The sequence below is a fragment of the Hemiscyllium ocellatum genome, chromosome 6 (genome assembly GCF_020745735.1).
Source record: "Hemiscyllium ocellatum isolate sHemOce1 chromosome 6, sHemOce1.pat.X.cur, whole genome shotgun sequence".
Lineage (NCBI taxonomy): Eukaryota > Metazoa > Chordata > Chondrichthyes > Orectolobiformes > Hemiscylliidae > Hemiscyllium > Hemiscyllium ocellatum.
Window position 1 is genome coordinate 112,556,154 of NC_083406.1, and position 22,095 is coordinate 112,578,248.

The 22,095-nt window shown below is 42.8% G+C and overlaps 1 protein-coding gene across 3 annotated transcripts in view; it reads right to left on the reverse strand.

Moving 5' to 3' along the window:
• Nucleotides 1-694: 694 nt before the first annotated feature.
• Nucleotides 695-22,095, reverse strand: part of LOC132816879 (CD99 antigen-like protein 2) — a 48,194-nt gene continuing 26,793 nt past the window's right edge. For 2 of the 3 annotated variants that reach the window (XM_060826873.1, XM_060826871.1), the window contains 5 exons: nucleotides 21,706-21,762; nucleotides 20,227-20,304; nucleotides 16,761-16,862; nucleotides 9,970-10,024; nucleotides 695-1,125 (listed from right to left, as the gene is read on the reverse strand). In XM_060826873.1, the coding sequence (XP_060682856.1) occupies nucleotides 9,984-10,024; nucleotides 16,761-16,862; nucleotides 20,227-20,304; nucleotides 21,706-21,762 (278 nt within the window). In that variant the 3' untranslated portion in view covers nucleotides 695-1,125; nucleotides 9,970-9,983. The remainder of the gene's footprint in view (nucleotides 1,126-9,969; nucleotides 10,025-16,760; nucleotides 16,863-20,226; nucleotides 20,305-21,705; nucleotides 21,763-22,095) is intronic. The other variant, XM_060826872.1, reaches the window with a different exon arrangement.

Sequence of the window (22,095 nt, forward strand, 5' to 3'; positions counted from 1 at the left end):
ATTTAGCATGGTCATTCACCTGACCTGCACATCTTTGGATTGTGGGTGGTAACCGGAGCACCCAGAGGACACCCACACAGACAAGGGGAGAATGTGCAAACTCCACACTGACAGTCACCCAAGGCTGAAATTGAACCCTGGTCCTGTGAGGCAGCAGTGCTAACCACTAAGCCACCATCCCGTCCTCACAGATTATTTATTAGTAATAGATTGAAGGGTGATGCAGAGCAGGCAGGAAAGTGGAGTTGAAGCCAAGATGACATTAACCACAATATAGTGGGGCTGAATTGCCCACTCCTGCCTCAAAGTTCTTATCTTCTAAGGTTTAGTTGTCCAACACTGTTGGTAGCTACAATGATCAGCTACACCTAAAACCAGAGTCTGAAGCCTTTGAGCTGAAAATGTGTTGCTGGAAAAGCACAGCAGATCAGGCAGCATCCAAGGAACAGGAAATTCGACATTTCGGGCATAAGCCCTCCTGATGAAGGGCTTATGCCCGAAACGTCGAATCTCCTGTTCCTTGGATGCTGCCTGACCTGCTGTGCTTTTCCAGCAACACATTTTCAGCTCTGATCTCCAGCATCTGCAGACCTCACTTTCTCCTCTGAAGTCTTTGAATCCATCATTCTGTGCTCACCTCATTTCATTAATACTCACCATTATCTACGCCACAATGTGCACCACACACCAAAGGCAAATTTTATAAAATTGTGTAATTAAGTACTGGTAATCCTCTAAAAATCTCCAAGCGTGTATAAATATGATAACTGGAAGACCGTGATCGCACCACGTTCTGAACTGATGTTTGGTAGCATGAACCCGCCAACTGTTCTATAGTTTGTTTTATGAAAAATGCCAGTTGAAAATGAAGATGAAGATTTTCGAAACAAGAGCAAAAAAAAACCCGTGTCATCAAGCCAGGCCTGTGAACACATTCCAATCCGACGAAATAGCAAAGGTTTGAAAGAAGTCAGAACCCCAATGGGTGTCCAAGCAAAGAAACCTGAAGCAGTGTCCGGTAGGTCTGAAGTTGAACAGCAACCATCAACTTCCTTTCTCTTTACAGTGACCATTTTAACTTCCTCCCAAATGGCGGCTTGGCAGAACGGAGGTTAAGCTGAAGTGCTGGGGAGAGGAGATAAATGAACATACAAAAATGAGAAACCAATTTTTAGTAGCATAACAGATACTTAATTATTTCATGGAACAAAGGCATTACTGGTATTTGTAGACCATCCCTAATTGACCTTGAACTGAATTGTTTCCTCAGCTATTTCTGAGGGCTGTTTAAGAGACAAACATATTGTTGAGAGTCTGGTGTCACCGGTAGGCCAGGTGAGGTAAGGATGGCAGATATCCTTCCCTCAGGGACGTTAATAAACTAGATGGTCTTTTATAGCTATTAAGAACCACTTCATAATCAATTACAGAAATTAATTTTACATTGCAGATTTTGTTTTAGTAAATGAGGTTCCATTGGCTATCATGATAGGATTTGAACTTCCAACTCCAGGGATTCAGTTAGAGCCTCTGGATTACACATCCAATAATGTTAATGCTGCAGCACAGCATTGATGAGAGATAGTCCAACATTTCTTGTGCCGTAGCCAGAACACATGACGAGAAACCGCAAATAAAAAAAAGTATCTGTGTTTAACAACTGTTTTGTTTTCAAAATGGACAATGTTGCTGGACCCAGCGATGAGTGATCATATTTTCAGCAGCTTCTGAACTCATTGTATTATATCGACATTCAATCTGCCCAGAGCCGGCGACAAGCAAAGGAAACCACCAAATTCATTCTGCTAGTACGGGCACTAATGCTTTTCAGTTACCAATTCACAACAAAAATCTAATGAGGGTGGGGGGTGGGGGGAATGAAAATAGTCTGTTCGCTTTAACAACCTTCCAATTGGCCCATTGAGATGGGCCCTCAGCTCCTGAAATGCCTGGCTTTTTCAAATTAAACTTGAGCTTGAATTACTCAAGTATAAAATTCTAAGGTTCTCAGTCAGCTGCTTTGTGACCTGCTGAGGGAAACAGGGCACCAAGCTGAGTTGAAGTGTTGTCGAACAAACAGACCCTGGGGTGCAGGTGCAAAATTCCTTGAAAATGGAGTCGCAGGTAGAAAGGGAAGTGAAGAAAGTGTTTGGCACACTTGCCTTCATTGGTCAGTGCACTGAGTAAAGGGGTTGGTAGGTCATGTTATGGCTGTACAGGACATTGGTGAGGCCAAGTTTAGACAATTCTGGTCGCCCTTCTATAGGAATGATTTTATTGAACTTGGGAGGGTCCAGAAAAGATTTACAAGGGTTTGAGTTATAGAGAGAAGCTGAATAGGCTGGGACTTTTCTCATCAGAATATCAGCGGCCAAAGGGTGACCATATGCAGGTATACAAAATCATGAGGGGCATGGATAGGGTGAATAGCCAAGATCTTTTTCCCAGGCTACGGGAGTCCAAAACTAGAGAGTATAGGTTTAAAGTGAGAGGGAAAAATTTGAAAAGGACCTGAGGGATAACTTTTTCATACAGAGGGTATGCTGATGCATACATGGAATGAGCTGCCAGAGGAAGTGGTATTGGGGGTTACAATTACAACATTTAAAAGGCATTTGGATGGGTATATGATTAGGATGAGTTTATATGGATATAGACAAAATACTGGAAAATTGGACTAGATCAGATTAGGATATCCTTTCTATGTGGATGAGTTTGACCAAAGAGTCTGTTTCCCTGTAACTTATGATTCTATAAAAAGTTCTGGACGGCAAGAAGAAGGGAACAGGTCTATGGACTGGTGACCAGTTACTGATGAGAGGGCTTTTTGCTTATCAACAGCCATGTGATTGGTTCTCAGGTAGCAATTTAGGGATGGAAACAAGAAATGAGAAGGAATTTGATCTTAGCCAGCTCAGGATTGGTTTCTGTTCATTGCAGTTAAAACTCACTTTTAACAAGAAGAAAATCAGCTCATCTTCCTTTCAGCTGTAAGCTGTAACTTTTAACGGATAAATCAGTGATATTTCACAAGTGAACCAGTCACTTGGTGGTTTTTACAATAAACAGTCAAAGCCATTGGAAAAGCAAAGGCAGGAAGAAACTTTTAGATTAGTAAGAACTGGCTTGGCAGAACTTGGGAGCAAAGACTACCAAACTGTCTTTCCAATTCTTCCCCTGCATTTCCCTTATCCATATGTATAAGGGGGGAGTTTATAACAGGAATAGTTTTATTGAGTGGTGTTATATGTCAATGGTTTAGAACTGTTTACCAAAGTCTAATCATTGTCATAAGAATTATTGTTCATGATGTGCAGAAACTTGATCTATGCTTTTTATATTAAAAAAAAATCAACCTTAGTCTGAAAATATTTGAGGAGCTGTGTGTGCTTATTTAAAAATCTGTGCCAGCTTTGGGGATAGTGGGGCTTGATTTCCCGTGCACTACCCCCAATGAGTCGCAATATCAAAATCACAGAAGTCCTAGAGGCTGGGACTGACAATAGTCCGTCAGTATTTACAGCTCAAACAAATATTTGCTGCTGCTCCTCAAAATGCAATACCTGTTGCCCATTCCCTTGTGTGGCTGGCTGCTGTAAGAGTCATTCCTTCATTATTAGAAGTGCTGTCTTTCCAAGCAAAATATTATAACTGCCTACCGTCTCCCTCGTGTGGATAAAAGATCCCATTTAAAAGTCAAACAAGGGAACTTCCCCAGTACTCTGGTTAACATTGATCCCTGAAACAAAATGACTGAGAGAGAGTCTGACCACAAAGATATAGGACCAGAATTAAGCCATTCAACCCAGAATCTCTGCTCTTCGATTTTGGCTGATGTCTTTCTCAACTGGATCGTTTATGGGAGCTTACTGCGTGGAAATTGGCTGTTAAATACCCTACATTCCAATAACGACAATTCCAGAAGTAAAAGTAAAATATTGTGCACACTGAAACCAAACCAAACCCAGAAATTGCTGGAGAAACTCAGCAGCTCTGACAACATCTGTGGAGAGAGAAACAGAACTAATGTTTTGAAGTCTGATGTGAATCTTCCTTTGGGCTTAAAGTCTGGTTGAAGATTTGTAGCTCGGGTATCCGTTGTTGTGGTTCTGTTCGCCGAGCTGGAAGTTTTTGCTGCAAACGTTTCTTTCCCTGGCTAGGGAACATCATCAGTGCTATTGCAGCCACCTGTGAAGCGCTGCTTTGATGTTTCTTCCGGTATTTATAGTGGTTTGTTCTTGCCGCTTCCGGGTGTCAGTTTCAGCTGTAGTGGTTTGTATATGGGGTCCAGGTCCAGGATGAATCCACAAACTCCATTAACAGACACATAGACCTGGACCCCATATACAAACCACTACAGCTGAAACTGACACCCGGAAACGGCAAGAACATCCATCAACAGACACATCGACCTGGACCCCACATACAAACTACTACAGCTGAAACTGACACCCGGAAGCGGCAAGAACAAACCACTATAAATACCGGAAGAAACATCAAAGCAGCACTTCACAGGAGGCTCCTTTGGGCTGTTTCCCAGGACAGTAGTTCACCAATAGGGAGTGCCTGCAGTAGCTGGCTACTCAGCACCTATACAAGGCTCTCATTACTCAGAAAACCATCACCTCTTTGTGACCTAAAAGTTCACTTGGACATTTGCAAGGTCAGAGCAGCCTGATGTTCTGGGGTCACATGTTCAAATCCTGCTATGGTACCTGATGGAATTTAAAATCTCTGAAAAATGTCTGGAATATAAAGTTAGAGGTGACCGTGCAATTCTCATAAAAACCCCCACTTAACGTCCTTTAACCACCTAATGTCCACCTAGCCTCCAATAATGCTGCTCTGGCTAACATTACTCTCTCTCGTATGCTCTGTGCAATGTAACCTGAATGCCTCTGCTAAAACTTTTGTTCTGTACATCCTTGCTTCCTATAATCCGCATGTATTCCTCGTAAACAAAGCTTTTCATTGTACTTCAGTACACATGATAATAAATCAATAAATTTTAGAAGAGGAAATTTGCTGTTCTTACCTGACCTGGCCTACATGTGACTCCAGACTCACAGCAAGGTGACTGCCTCCTAGCTCCTCTCTGGAATGGCCTGGCAAGCCATGTTATTTCAAGGACATGATACTGGCACTGCCCGTGTTGCCCACATCCCATTAAAGAATAATGAAAACAAGCAGTTTTTTAAAACAATGGTTTTTGCCACGAGATGGCAGCAGTCAGGCCCACTTTATCTGCTGTTACTTGCCGTTGTTACTATTGGTTAAGGCTCAGTGAGTGACACTCTTCCCTCAGAGTTAAAACGCTGAGCACTCGAGTCCCAATCCAGAGCCTGGAGCACTGAAATCACAGCTGAGGCAGTAATGCAGTGCCGAGGGAGTGCTGCAGTGGCAGAGATGCCTGTTCTTCAAGCCCAAACTGTGAAAAAAAAAATTCTACCTGCTCTGTTAGGTGAGCAATTCCATTGCAGTTTGTCAAGAAAGAGAATAAAAAAAAGAGCAGGGTGAGGTTTCCCAGATATTCTCACCAGTATTTATCCATCCAGACAACTACCCTAATATATGTGACATTATCACATTGCTGGTTGCGGGAGCTTGCTGTGGTGATATTGGCTGCCTTGGTTACCCTGGATTCATCAGTTGTACAGCTTCTACAGACACACAGAGGTCATGAAAGGCACTATATAAATGCAAGTTTTGTACTCTTCTGGTTTTTAGGATTGGGTGTGACTGCTGATTGGTTAGGAGAAAGTGAGGACTGCAGATGCTGGAGATCAGAGTCAAAACGTGTGGCACTGGAAAAGCACAGCAGGTCAGGCAGCATCTGAAGGGCAGGAAAACCGATGTTTCAGACATAAGCTCTTCATCAGGAATCTCAGCTTATGCTAGAAACGTCAACACTCCTGCTCCTCCAATGCTACCTGACCGATTGTGCTTTTCCAGTGCCTCACTTATTGATCACTGATGAGTTGAGTGCTTGCCTGGTGACCGCTCATAATGGGCAAGGAGTGTATGGCCTGAACGTCTCAGCCCAGTCTCTGGTTGCTGATAAAGTCCATAAATCTGTGCCCATTGCGAGAGGACACCTGACAAGCACTCAACCCATCAGCGGTCACATCCAATCCCAATAACCAGAAGAGTGCAAGACTTGCATTTATATAGTGCCTCTCATGACCTCGGGTGTGCCCATCAAGCTGTACAGCTCATGAATCAGTGTAATCACTGCAGCCAAGAATTTTTACATTGCTTTTAAATGTCAGTGTTGCAGCTGTGCTGATTAGCACAGTTCTTCTGGCAGCTTCTAATGTTTATTGTATGTACAATCTTTCCAAATGTTACATCACTGTTGACCATGAAACACCTGTGGATATTGCAAAGATTGTGGTAGGTGCTAGCCAAAAGCAGCCTTTTTCTTTCTATACCAAAAAAAACCCCTCCGGTTGAGCAGAAAAGATTTTTGATATTCAGTTGGCTCATTTACTTTGAGTGTGGTTGGAATGTCAGAATCTACAAGAACTCTTCCCCCCAAGTCAGGTTGACAACGCTATGGCTCTATCCCAGATACATTCTCTCTCCAACTATTGCCTTCCACAGGGAGTGCAGTGCTGTTGCATTATCTCTGTTATGGTCATAAGGGAAGCACTGCTTTTTCAGTCTCTCTTGACACACCATTGTTGCTGAATCCCACATCAGAAACTGAACTAAACCAGGCATCATAAATACCGTGGCAACAAGAAATCGACAGAGGCTAGGAAACCCTCAGTGGCTAACTCACCTCCTGACTCCCCAAATCCTGTCCAACATCTACATGGCACAAGTCAGAAGTGTGATGGAACAATCTCCATCCATCTGGATGGATGCAGCTCCAACACCACTCTAAAAGCACAATACCCTTGGTTGGCACCCTATTCATCACCTTGTATAAATACAGGTGGCACAATGGCTCAGTAGTCAGCCCTGCTGCCTCACAGTACCAGGGACCTGAGTTCAATTCCAAACTCGGGCGACAGTCTGTGTGGAGTGTGCATGTTCTCCCTGTGTCTGCGTGGGTTTCCTCCGGGTGCTCCAGTTTCCTCCCACAGTCCAAAGATGTGCAGGTTAGGTCACGGGAAATTCAGGTTTACAAAAATAGGGTAGGGTGTTCTTCAGAGGGTTGGAGTGGACTCAATGGGCTGAACGGCCTGCTTCCACACTGTAGGGATTCTGTGATTAAAAATGCTCTAACATGCGTACCATCTACATACTATATTACAGTGACTCAGCAAGGCTCCTTTGACAATAGCTTTCAAAACTTGTGATCACTGCCATATAGAAGGACAAGATGCATGGGGACACCGCTCCTGCAAATTCCCACTCACAATCCTAACTTGGAAGTATATTGTCATCTCTTCACTGGGACAAATTCTGGAACTCCCTCCCTAACAGCATATGGTCTGCTGCGGCTCAAGGCACCTTGTAAATGGTGACCCCTTGTGGCTGCTTGGAGGAGGATCTCCCTTCAAACGTGAATACAAAATCTTTAAAAGATTTAAAATAAACTGAATGTCTCTGGCCTAAGATAGCCTCAGAGTGCATTGACATCTTCAGAACTGGGAAGAAAACTTGTGGAAGGTAGGTGAAGGACTGGTAAAGTGATTGCCTTTTCAGATTGTGAATTTAGAACATCGAACAGTTCAGCCCAATACAGGTCCTTCGGCCCCCGATGTTGTCTTGAACATTTATTTTAAGATCAGCCTAACCTACACACCCATCAATTTACTGCCATCCATGTGCTTGTCCAGCAGTCGATTAAAGTCCCTAATGTCTCTGACTCTACTGGCAGTGCTGGGTGGTATGTTGGCTCAGTGGTTAGCACCGCTGCCTCACAGCACCAAAGGCCCAGGTTTGATTCCAGCCTTGGGTAACTGTCAGTGTGGAGTTTGCACATTCTCCCTGTGTTTGCATGGGCTTCCTCCCGCAGTCTGAAAATGTGTGGGGCAGGTGAATTAGCTATGCTAAATTGACCATAGTGTTAAGTGCATTAGTCAGAGGTAAAAGGGTCTGGGTGGGTTACTCTTTGGAGGGTCAGTGTGGATTTGTTGGGCTGAAGGGCCTGTTTTCACATTGTAGGGAATCTAATCTAATTCCATGCACCTACCACTCTGCGTAAAGAATTTCTCTGTGTAACAAATTTGTATTTGATTTGGTGTCTCACAATCAAGCATGATACGGCCCCTACCCCGTCTCTTCACAGAAAGCCAACCTTTACACTCCTACACACACAAACACACACACACACACACACACACACACAAGCAGGAACAGTCAGGCACCAAAATATACCTCAAAAGGAGGAGTGGAATCCAGGGAGTAAAAAGCAGGAAATGCTCAGTAGGGCAGGCAGAACTCTTCCAATGAAACCATCACCAACTGAGATCCGAGGCAGGGCCCTTACAAAGGGCCTGGAGTGTCTAAAGTGGGAGGCAATCCTGTTAGAGTGGACAGCAGGGCCCAGGGCTACGTGATATTAGCTGGGAAGGTGGGCCGTTAAGTGGCCATCCTGGACACCAGAACCCGTTCTGGGGTTGTAGCTGGAGGTTATTGGTGTCCTGACAGTTAAGCAGGTCGGAGTCTGGGAGCTGCTGACCCAGTCACACAGACCTCTCAGCGAAGGGCATCACTGAGCCCAGGATGAAAGGTTGCCACTTCAGCAACTGCCTGCTGGGTGAAGGAGGGGAGCGAGGCATGCGGCAAAACTTCCTCCAGTGCTGGAACAGAGATCAAAAACATTGGAAACATTCAGTACCTCAGAAAAAAGAAGCAGCCACTCTTTCATATCAATAGGATTTTTCCATCCACTTTTCTATTCTGGTCATTAACTTCCACATTCCTGGATCACAGCCTTCTTTGTCAAACCGTCTGCTTTCCTTACTCTCTGTATCCACATTGATCACTCCAAACTCCCTTCCAGTTTCTTTCCATGTTTCATTCTCGACTCCCCTTTGCCTTACACCAGCACCAATGGGACAGACAGTAGTACTATCACTAGACCAGTTATCCAGGAGGCCTGGGCACATCCTCTGGGTACAAAGGTTCAAACCTCACCAGGGTAGCTGGTGAAATGTATCTTCAAATCAACAATCAGGGTGGCACAGTGGCTCAGTGGTTAGCACTGCTACCTCACAGCACCAGGGTTCCAGGTTTGATTCCAGCCTCGGGTGACTGTCGTGTGGAATTTGCACATTCTCCTTGTGTCTGCATAGGTTTCCTCCCACAATCCAAAGATGTGCGGGTCAGGTGAATTGGCCATGCTAAATTGCCCACCAGTGTTAGTGTTAGGACGGAAATGGTTCTGGGTGAGTTACTCTTCAGAGGGTGGGTGTGGACTGCTTGGGCTGAAGGGCCTGTTTCTACATTGGAAGGAATCTAATCTAAATCTTGAATTAAAAGCTAACCTTAGTGATGGTGACCTTCATTGATTGCTATGCAAATTCGTCGTTAATGTCCTTTAGGGAAAGGAATCCGATATCCTTACCTGGCCTGGTCTACATACAACTCCTGAGCCACAGCAACATGTTTGATGCTTAAATACCTCTGAAATGGCTTAACAAACCTCAGTTCTAGGGCAATTAGGGATGGGCAACAAATACAGGCTTTGCTGTTATGGCCTAGCAAGGGGAAAAATAACTTCTGTCACGCCTGCCCTCCATTCTACAGTTCTGTTTTCCTGCTCTTTTATTTGTATTTTCACAAAAGTCACTCCACTCGAACATTTTCCATTTCTGATTGAAAGGTCACCAACCTGAAATGGTAACCTTGCTTCCCTTTCCACAGATGCTGCCTGACCTGCTGAGCATTTCCAGCACTCACTGTTTTTACATCAAAAGAGGATATCGGGATGAATCAAAATTATTGGTAAAGTGTTTAATTTGAACAGGTTTCTGGCAGATAAACTGTTACATTTGTCACTCGAACACATACCGTTGAGTATCCTTTCACTGGTTCTGGACATTCATGTACTGTTCAGTGAACATTTCTGTTAATAGAAACAGAATGGATTAATGACTAAGTCTCCCCTCTGTCGGCCATTCAACAAAACAGGCTTTGCATTCTGGTAACTTTTTCCTCAGTTACTGTCCCCTTGCAATGTTCATTTAATATCACGTCACCGAGTACTTCAGGGAGTTGGCTAGCACAGTTGGCTGGATGTCCGGGTTCTCGTGCAGAGTGATGCCAACAGTGTGGGCTCGATTCCCATACTAACTGAGATTACCATTAAGAACACACCTGGAGCAAAGGGTATAGCTTTGGTCTCCTTACTTGAGAAAGGATGTACTGGTACTGGAGGGAGTGCAGAGGAGATTCACTAGATTGATTCCAGAGTTGAGAGATTTGACTTGAGGAGAGATTGAGTAAAATGAGATTATGCTCACCGGAATTTAGAAGAATGGGGGGGGGGGAGGGATCTTATTGAAACATATAAAATAATGAAGGGAATAGGTAAGATAGAAGTAGAGATGATGTTTCCACTGGCATGTGAATCTAGGACAAGAGGGCATAGCCTCAAAATTAGGGGAGCGTGATTTTCTACAACGATCTTGTACGGTGTGATTATCTATAGTGATCTTGTACACTGTGATTTTCTATAGTGATCTTGTACGGTGTGATTTTCTAGAGTGATCTTGTACAGCGTGATTTTCTATAGTGATCTCGTACGGTGTGATTTACTATAGTGATCTTGTACAGTGCGATTTTCTATAGTGATCTTGTACGGTGTGATTTTCTATAGCGATCTTCTACAGTGTGATTTTCTATAGTGATCTTGCACAGTGCGATTTTCTATAGTGATCTTGTACAGCGTGATTTTCTATAGTGATCTTGTAGAGCGTGATTTTCTATTGCGATCTTGTACAGTGTGATTTTCTATAGCGATCTTAAACAGTGTGATTTTCTATAGCGATCTTGTACAATGTGATTTTCTATAGTGATCTTGTACAGTGTGATTTTCTATAGCGATCTTGTACAGTGTGATTTTCTATAGCGATCTTAAACAGTGTGATTTTCTATAGCGATCTTGTACAGCGTGATTTCCTATAGTGATCTTGTACAGTGTGATTTTCTATAGCGATCTCGTACGGTGTGATTTTCTATAGCGATCTTGTACGGTGTGATTTTCTATAGCGATCTTGTACAGCGTGATTTTCTATAGTGATCTTGTACAGTGTGATTTTCTATAGTGATCTTGTACAGCGCGATTTACTATAGCGATCTTGTACGGTGTGATTTACTATAGCGATCTTGTACGGTGTGATTTTCTATAACGATCTTGTACAGCGTGATTTTCTATAGCGATCTTGTACAGTGTGATTTTCTATAGTGATCTTGTACAGTGTGATTTTCTATCGTGATCTTATACAGTGTGATTTTCTATAGTGATCTTGTACAGTGCTATTTTCTATAGCGATCTTGTACAGTGTGATTTTCTATAGCGATCTTGTAATGCGTGATTTTCTATCGTGATCTTATACAGTGTGATTTTCTATAGTGATCTTGTACAGTGTGATTTTCTATAGCGATCTTGTACGGTGTGATTTTCTATAGCGTTCTTGTACGGCGTGATTTTCTATAGTGATCTCGTACAGTGTGATTTTCTATAGCGATCTCGTACGGTGTGATTTTCTATAGCGATCTCATACGGTGTGATTTTCTATAGCGATCTCATACAGTGTGATTTTCTATAGCGATCTTGTACAGTGTGATTTTCTATAGCGATCTTGTACGGTGTGATTTTCTATAGCGATCTTGTACGGTGTAATTTTCTATAGTGATCTTGTACAGTGTGATTTTCTATAGCGATCTTGTACGGTGTGATTTTCTATAGCGATCTCGTACGGTGTGATTTTCTATAGCGATCTCATACAGTGTGATTTTCTATAGCGATCTTGTACAGTGTGATTTTCTATAGCGATCTTGTACGGTGTGATTTTCTATAGCGATCTTGTACGGTGTAATTTTCTATAGCGATCTTAAACAGTGTGATTTTCTATAGTGATTTTGTACGGCGTGATTTTCTATAGTGATTTTGTACGGTGTGATTTTCTATAGCGATCTTGTACGGTGTGATTTTCTATAGTGATCTTGTACAGTGTGATTTTCTATAGCGATCTTGTACAGCGTCATTTTCTATAGCGATCTTAAACAGTGTGATTTTCTATAGTGATTTTGTACGGCGTGATTTTCTATAGTGATTTTGTACAGTGTGATTTTCTATAGCGACCTTGTACAGTGTGTTTTTCTATAGTGATTTTGTACGGCGTGATTTTCTATAGTGATTTTGTACAGTGTGATTTTCTATAGCGACCTTGTACAGTGTGATTTTCTATAGCGATCTTGTACGGTGTGATTTTCTATAGTGATCTTGTACAGTGTGATTTTCTATAGCGATCTTGTACAGCGTCATTTTCTATAGCGATCTTAAACAGTGTGATTTTCTATAGTGATTTTGTACGGCGTGATTTTCTATAGTGATTTTGTACAGTGTGATTTTCTATAGCGACCTTGTACAGTGTGTTTTTCTATAGTGATCTTGTACAGTGTGATTTTCTAGAGTGATCTTGTACAGTGTGATTTTCTATAGTGACCTTGTACAGTGTGTTTTTCTATAGTGATCTTGTACAGCGTGATTTTCTATAGTGATTTTGTACAGTGTGATTTTCTATAGTGACCTTGTACAGTGTGATTTTCTATAGTGATCTGGTACAGTGTGATTTTCTATAGTGATGTTGTACAGTGTGATTTTCTATAGTGATCTTAAACAGTGTGATTTTCTATAGTGATCTTAAACAGTATGATTTTCTATAGCGATCTTGTACAGCGTGATTTTCTATAGTGATTTTGTACAGTGTGATTTTCTATAGCGACCTTGTACAGTGTGTTTTTCTATAGTGATCTTGTACAGTGTGATTTTCTATAGTGATCTTGTACAGCGTGATTTTCTATAGTGATCTGGTACAGTGTGATTTTCTATAGTGATGTTGTACAGTGTGATTTTCTATAGTGATCTTGGACAGTGTGATTTTCTATAGTGAGCTTGAACAGCGTGATTTTCTATAGTGATCTTGTAATGCGTGATTTTCTATCGTGATCTTATACAGTGTGATTTTCTATCGTGATCTTATACAGTGTGATTTTCTATAGTGATCTTGTACAGTGTGATTTTCTATAGCGATCTTGTACGGTGTGATTTTCTATAGCGATCTTGTACGGTGTGATTTTCTATAGTGATCTTGTATGGTGTGATTTTCTATAGTGATCTTGGACAGTGTGATTTTCTATAGTGAGCTTGTACAGCGTGATTTTCTATAGTGATCTGGTACAGTGTGATTTTCTATAGCGATCTTGTACAGCGTCATTTTCTATAGCAATCTTAAACAGTGTGATTTTCTATAGTGATTTTGTACGGCGTGATTTTCTATAGCGATCTTGTACAGTGTGATTTTCTATAGTGATCTTAAACAGTGTGATTTTCTATAGCGATCTTGTACGGTGTGATTTTCTATAGTGATCTTGTACAGCGTGGTTTCTATAGTGATTTTGTACGGTGTGATTTTCTATAGCGATCTTGTACAGTGTGATTTTCTATAGTGATCTTGTACAGCGTGGTTTCTATAGTGATTTTGTACGGTGTGATTTTCTATAGCGATCTTGTACAGTGTGATTTTCTATAGTGATCTTGTACAGCGTGATTTTCTATAGCGATCTTCTACAGTGTGATTTTCTATAGCGATCGTGTACTGCGCTATTTTCTATAGTGATCTTGTACAGCGTGATTTTCTATAGCGATCTTGTACTGCGCTATTTTCTATAGCAATTTTCTATAACAGTGTGAGCTTCTGTAATGCAGGGCTGCAGAGGTGCAGAATGACCTATTTAAGAAAGGATACAAAACTCATTAGAAACAGCTCAGAGAAGGTTCACTTGACTGACACCTGGATTGACTGAGGGTTATCATATGAGGAAAGGCTGGATAGGCTTGGCCTGTATCTATTAGAGTGTTGTATAACAAGATAGATCGCAATGAGGTACACCAGAGACCCGAAGAGATTTTGAGAGGATAGACACTTGTGGAGGGAGTAGAGATAGGGACCACAGTTTAAAGATGAGGTTAGAACATAGAACATAGAACAATACAGCACAGAACAGGCCCTTCGGCCCACGATGTTGTGCCGAACATCTATCCTAGATTAAGCACCCATCCATGTACCTTTCCAATTGCCGCTTAAAGGTCGCCAATGATTCTGACTCTACCACGCCCACGGGCAGCGCATTCCATGCCCCCACCACTCTCTGGGTAAAGAACCCACCCCTGACATCTCCCCATACCTTCCACCCTTCACCTTAAATTTATGTCCCATTGTAATAATCTGTTGTACCCGGGGGAAAAGTTTCTGACTGTCTACTCTATCTATTCCTCTGATCATCTTATAAACCTCTATCAAGTCACCCCTCATCCTTCGCCGTTCCAATGAGAAAAGGCCGAGAACTCTCAACCTGTCCTCGTACGACCTATTCTCCATTCCAGGCAACATCCTGGTAAATCTTCTCTGCACCCTCTCCAAAGCTTCCACATCTTTCCTAAAGTGAGGCGACCAGAACTGCACACAGTACTCCAAATGTGGCCTAACCAAAGTCCTGTACAGCTGCAACATCACTTCACGACCCTTGAATTCAATCCCTCTGCTAATGAACGCTAATACACCATAGGCCTTCTTACAAGCTCTATCCACCTGAGTGGCAACTTTCAAAGATCTATGTACATAGATCCCAAGATCCCTCTGTTCCTCCACCTGACTAAGAACTCTACCGTTAACCCTGTATTCCGCATTCTTATTTGTTCTTCCAAAATGGACAACCTCACACTTGGCAGGGTTGAACTCCATCTGCCACTCCTCAGTCCAGCTCTGCATCATATCTAAGTCCCTTTGCAGCCGACAACAGCCCTCCTCACCGTCCACAACTCCACCAATCTTCGTATCATCTGCAAATTTACTGACCCACCCTTCGACTCCCTCATCCAAGTCATTAATAAAAATTACAAACAGCAGAGGACCCAGAACTGATCCCTGCGGAACTCCACTTGTAACTGGGCTCCAGGCTGAATATTTACCATCTACCACCACTCTCTGACTTCGACCGGTTAGCCAGTTTTCAACCCAATTGGCCAAGTTTCCCTCTATCCCATGCCTCCTGAATTTCCACATAAGCCTACCATGGGGAACCTTATCAAATGCCTTACTAAAATCCATGTACACTACATCCACTGCTCTACCCTCATCCACATGCTTGGTCACCTCCTCAAAGAATTCAATAAGACTTGTAAGGCAAGACCTACCCTTCACAAATCCGTGCTGGCTGTCCCTAATCAAGCAGTGTCTTTCCAGATACTCATAGATCTTATCCCTCAGTACCCTTTCCATTACTTTGCCTACCACAGAAGTAAGACTAACTGGCCTGTAATTCCCGGGGTTATCCCTATTCCCTTTTTTGAATAGGGGCACAACATTCGCTATTCTCCAGTCCCCTGGTACTACCCCCGTTGACAGTGAAGACGAAAAGATCATTGACAACAGTACTGCAATTTCCTCTCTTGCTTCCCACATAATCCTAGGATATATCCCGTCAGGCCCGGGGTACTTGTCTATCCACAAGTTGTTCAAAATGTCCAACACATCTTCCTTCCTAACAAGTATCTCTTCTAGCTTACCAGTCTGTTTCACACTCTCCTCTTCAACAATACGGTCCCTCTCGTTCGTAAATACTGAAGAAAAGTACTCGTTCAAGACCTCTCCTATCTCTTCCGACTCAATACACAGTCTCCCACTACTGTCCTTGATCGGACCTACCCTCATTCTCGTCATTCTCATGTTTCTCACATACGCATAAAATGCCTTGGGGTTATCCTTGATCCTATCCACCAAGGATTTTTCATGCCCTCTCTTAGCTCTTCTAATCCCTTTCTTCAGGTCCCTTCTGGCTATCCTGTATCCCTCCACTGCTCTGTCTGAACCCTGTTTTCTCAACCTTATGTAAGCCTCCTTCTTCCTCTTTACTAGACATTCAACCTCCCTCGTCAACCAAGGCTCCCTCACACGACCATTTCTTTCCTGCCTGATAGGTACATACATATCAAGGACGCGTCGTATCTGCTCCTTGAAAACGTTCCACATTTCCACCACATCCTTCCCTGACAGCCTATGCTTCCAACTTATGCTCCTCAAATCCTGTCTTACAGCATCGTAATTTCCTTCCCCCAATTGTAAAATCTACCCTGTTGTGCGCACCTATCTCTCTCCATGACCAAGGTGAAAGTCACAGAATTGTGGTCACCATCACCAAAATGTTCACCCACTAACAAGCCCATCACTTGTCCCGGTTCATTACTGAGTACCAAATCCAATATGGCCTCCCCTCTGGTTGGACAATCTACATACTGAGTTAGGTTCTTCTATTTCAGACAGATGTGTGGAAATATTTTCTCTCAGAAGGTCATGAGTCTTTGGAACACTCTCCTCTCGATAGCAAAAGTGGGGTCATCAAAAATGTTAAGGCAGCAGTAGATGGAGTCTTAATGAATCAAAGGTTAATTAGGGTGGATGGGAGTGTGGCGTGATCAGATCAGTCATGATCAGATACAATGGCAGAAAAGGCCCAAACGGTTGCTCCTTATCCATATGTTTGCATGTACCATATAGGCAGCAAAGTAGTAATCTTACCTAGCAAGCTGTAACACAACCTCTTCACTTGTTCAGACGTTCCACCTATTAAGGCCATCACGAGGTCAATGATGATGTCAATCACCGTTGGAGGGTCCTGAGCTGAAGAGATTTTTTTTTATAAAAAAGAAGCTAATTGAACATCATGCTGTTTATAAATCTACATATTTACTGCACTCACTGTGTTACATACAAGTCAGAACAGAATTCATTCAATTCACAACAACAAATACAAACGTAGCAGGTGGTGACACAAAAGAATCCAAGGTACCCGAGGTATATGAATATGCCATCCAGCCCATGAGGTCTGTTTTGCTATCAAATCATGGCATGGCTGCTATGCATTTCAACCCCACCTATGAACCTTTGCTCTATATCCTTGCCTAGTAAATTCTGAGGAAGGGTCATTCAACTGGAAACATGAATTCTGATTTCTCTCCACTGATGCTGCCTGACCTGCTGAAGTTTTCCAGCAATTTCCGTTTTGTTTCTGATTTCCAGCATCCACAGTTCTTTCAGTTTTTATTAGGTGCTTATTCATCTCAGTCTTGGGGCAGTGGGGAGATCCACATTTCCCTGTCTGGAAAGGTTTTCCTGTTTTCACTCCAAGTGGACGAATGTTAAGGTTGTTACTATTTCCCTTTGAGAAGAATTCATCTCCTTGGATAATCACTTTTAAAACCCATTATCATTGCAAGTACTGCACCTCCCCAAGCAGCAAAACCCAAGGGAATAAAATGCTGCTAGATTCTCATAGGTCTGTTAGCACCTGAACAGAGAAAATTGGATTGATCACGTCTGAATCTGAAACTGAAGTTATGGAATAGGGAAGCTACTTCAATAGAATCTAGAATCCCTACAGTGTGGAAACAGGCCCTTCGGCCCAACATCGATCCTCTGTCAAGTATCCCACCCAAATCCATTCCCCATTACTCCACATTTACCCCTGACTAATGCACCTAACCTACACATCCCTTAACACTATGGGCAATTTAGCATGGCCAACTCACCTAACTTGCACATCTTTGGATTGTGGGAGGAAACCGGAGCAAACCCACGCTGACACAGGGAGAATGTACAAACTCCACACAGTCACCTGAGGCTGCAATCTAACCCGGGTGCCTGGCGCTGTGAGGTAGCCGTGCTAACCACTGAGACACCGTGCCACCAATAGACTGGAAAATGAGTGACAGAAGAAAGGGACAAACAATCAAGACTTCAGGGACTGTCTGTGTGGAGTTTGCACATTCTCCCCGTGTCTGCGAGGGTTTCCTCCAGGTGCTGCGGTTTCCTCCCACAGTCCAAAGATGTGCGGGTCAGGTGAATTGGCCATGCTAAATTGCCCGTAGTGTTAGGTAAGGGGTAAATGTAGGGGAATGAATGGGTTGCGCTTCCGTGGGTCGGTGTGGACTTGTTGGGCCGAAGGGCCTGTTTCCACACAGTAAGTAATCTAATCTAATTAAACTACAGTGACAAAGGAGCAGATATTGCTGGGGGGGGATAATAAAGACTTGAGCTCTTCCGGCACCTCTCACAATCACAGGATCATCCAACCTGCTTTGCAGCTAATGATAGACTCTGGAAGTGTTACAATTGTTTGAGAAAAAGTGAAATGGTTCCTCTCTTTCCTCACTCCTTGTTTAATTGTTATAGAGGATGCGTATTCACTAATCCAGTATCAGACTACATATGGACAATAAACACTTAGCCAGACAGAGCTCCTTGAGTTAAGTAAGCAAAACATTAATTTTACTGCATTAAACTCTGCCAGGCAAAAAGTATTAAAGCTGTAAAAATAAGTCCCATATTCTGTAAAACAAACACACCCACACACAAACTGTGCATTGCAAGAATACAAGGGACAGAGAAAGGGAGGTCTACTTTGATCAACAGTTATCTCTCCAGCTCCTCTTTGGTGAATTGCATGGGATCTTTACAGCAACCGGTGAGGGCAGTCAGGGCCTCAGTTCGATGTCTCATCCAAACAAAGGCTACTCTGACAGGACAGCACTCCCTCACTCCTACAGCAGACTTTTGTCTCTGGTTTTGAACCCAGAACCTGACAAAACTTCGAGCAGTGGGGCTATGGCAGACGCTCTTCAGACAAAGTTAAAAATCACACAACACCAGGTTATAGTCCAACAGGTTTAATTGGAAGCACTAGCTTTCGGAGTGACGCTCCTTCATCAGGTGGTTGTGCCTGGTGTTGTGTGATTTTTAACTTTGTACACCCCAGTCCAACATTGGCATCTCTAAATCATGACTCTTCAAACAGACAAGGAGTTACAAACTCGGTAAAAACAATGACTGCAGATGCTGGAAACCAGAATCTGGATTAATGTGCTGGAAGAGTACAGCAGTTCAGGCAGCATACTGTTCCTCGGATGCTGCCTGAACTGCTGTGCTCTTCCAGCACCACTAATCCAGAAAGGAGTTACAAACATAGAGGAGAAGGGGATTAATGATGGTTAGCACAATTTAAACAGCAAATGAAAGCAACTATTTCTTCCAGGTTAGCCTTCTCAAAGTGATATGGCAATGAACCAAACATTAATTCATTTTCTATTTTCAGGTACTTGGTTAGTGGGTTTGGGCAGAAGTGAGGACTGCAGATGCTGGAGATCAGAGTTGAAGAGTGTGGCTCTGGAAAAGCACAGACGATCAGGCAGCATCCGAGGTGTAAGAGAATTCCTGATGAAGGGCTTATGCCTGAAACGTTGATTCTCCTGCTCCTCGGATGCTGTCTGACCTGCTGTGCTTTTCCAGCACCACAGTCTTCGATAGTGGATGTGAGCGGCGCTGACTGGGCCAGTAGTTATGACGCCCCCCCCCCCCCCCCAATCTTGACCTTGAGAAGGTGAGAATGAGCTGCCTTCCTGAACTGCTGCAGTCCATGTGCTGTAGAGAGATCCATGATGCTGTCAGGGAGGGAATTCTGGGACTTTGATCCAGCGGTGATGAAGGAACGATGATATTTTTCCAAGTTGGGATAATGAGTGGCTTTGAGGGGAACTTGCTGGTGGTTCCCTTGACGTTCAAAATGGTAGAGGTCTTGAATTTGGATGCTGCTGCCTTACTAGGCTTGGTGAGTTCAGTCTGCCATGATCGCTGATCTATCAACCATGTATCAGTGACATATTGTTTTCTCAAATTTCAGAATTATTACGTTGTCAATCTTATCTGTCCACCTTTGGATTCATTGTCAGCAACAGCACCTAATTCTGTTGGTTTTCATTGAGAACGTGACTCACAAAAAGCAGATCGAATGAATTAACCAAGAGTAACTTCATAAGGAAACACCAAGCGTGAGTACAGAGCTAATGTCTGTGATATTGCTAAAGCTCAATAAGGATGCCATTTAAATCAGAACAATCTTTGCTATTATTCACCACCATTTGCTTCAGTAGCCTCTGCTGATTGACATCTTCATTTAAATACATAAATATGACTGAAAAAAAAGGGTTACCTTTAGCTTTGGTCTTCTCGGGTTTATAATCACCGTTTACAACATCTTGAAGATCTGAATCATCAAAACTGCTACCAGCTGTCATAATAAAAGAAAAGGGATTAAATACAGCTGTAAAAATGTTGGGCTTTCATTCCCAAACATGTCTTGGCCACTGTGTATGATTCTATATAGTTCAGATTCTTAGATTAGATTTCCTACAGTATGGAAATGAGCCGTTCAGCCCAACAAATCCATACCACTTCTCAGAAGAGTTATCCACCCAGACCCATTCCCCCACTCTATATTTACCTCTGATTAATGCACCTAACACTATAGGCAATTTAGCATGGCCAATTCACCTAACCTGCACATTGTGGAAGGAAACTGGAGCAACCAAAGGAAACCCATACAGACACAGGGAGGATGTGCAAACTCCACACAGACAGTCACCCAAGGCTGGAATCAAACTCAGGTCCCCGGTGCTGTCAGGCAGTAGTGCTAACCACTGAGCCACCAGACCGCCCCGTTTCTGGTCAATGCGGATGCTCAGGATGTTGACAATAGGGAATGGCTATGGTGAGCACCTGTGGGAATGGGGAGTCATGGAGGTGGCATTGGAAATGAGCAACTGGGGCTGAGTTGAGCAGCAAGGGGAGAATGCCTAACAACTTGTACAATGGAGCTGAAATTTTGGACAATTAAGATGGACCATCTAAGCCACCTCAGGACCGCTTACCAAGATGGCAGGCATGATATATGCATACCCCTGCCAGCCCCCCAGAACATAAAGTTCTGCATGTGGAGATTTCCCAACCAGAGCTCCCTATCTTAGTGGCAGAAATCTGACCCAATGTAACCTCACATTTATCATGTGGGATGGCCTGGACTATAACTTTTTCTTATTTTAAAGGCAGATGGGAAGTGCCATGTTCCACATATGATGCAGCTGGTCAAACTTGTTGATGTTAAGCAAAACATATTTTATTTAAACACTATAGTTAAAATAGAAACAAAAGGAAGAGGTATTTACAATTAGTTGGAAAACTTAGCTGAATAATAGATACAGTAATTATTCCCAATATGGCAATATCCCATAAACCCCTTGGCAAAACGACAAATTCAGACACAGATTCAGCTCTCCAAACCAGGAGGGAAAAAAAAATCATGAGAAGGTTCAGAGAGAGGAGCAGCCAGGAGACATTCACTGAAAGCTCCCAACTCTTCTTGGACCCCCACAGCTTCTGCTTAAAACTAAATCTATAAACTTAAACAAAACTGAGTAAGCCTGGTCTGGGAGAGCTGGCCCCACCCAGACTGCTTCAATTGTTTACTTTCTCAGAGACACCTCTGCCTTACCACCTCTCCTCAAAAAAAGGTCAATATAAACTCTTAAAGTGACAGCATTGTCACACTTGTTTTAATTTTTTTGTGCAAAAGATGTCTTCTGTTTTCATATGTCAACAAATCCTTCAAAAAAGACTGTCCGCCAATACGCACCTGCTGGCTTAACAGGGTCATCATTGAGAGCGTCACTCAGATCAAACTCATCATTACCTGGAAAATAAGTGACTTTGTTTATTCCAATTTCTAAAATTCTCGTCTCAGTACTTAGAGACTTACTTGCTTTCTCTGGAGCTGTAACACTATATTTTGCGTTCTATTCTTATTACCCTAATGTACATAAGTAAGGTATGATTTAGCTGGATAGCACACAAAACAATACTGGACAATAATCAAATCAAAACAATTCATTTTTGGCAGGAGTATTATTCTCAGATGTGATGGATTTCAATTAAATGGAGTGCAGGCAACTACAACAAAGGTGGACAAAGTTAAAACCACACAACACCAGGTTATAGTCCAACAGGTTTATTTGGAAGCACTAGC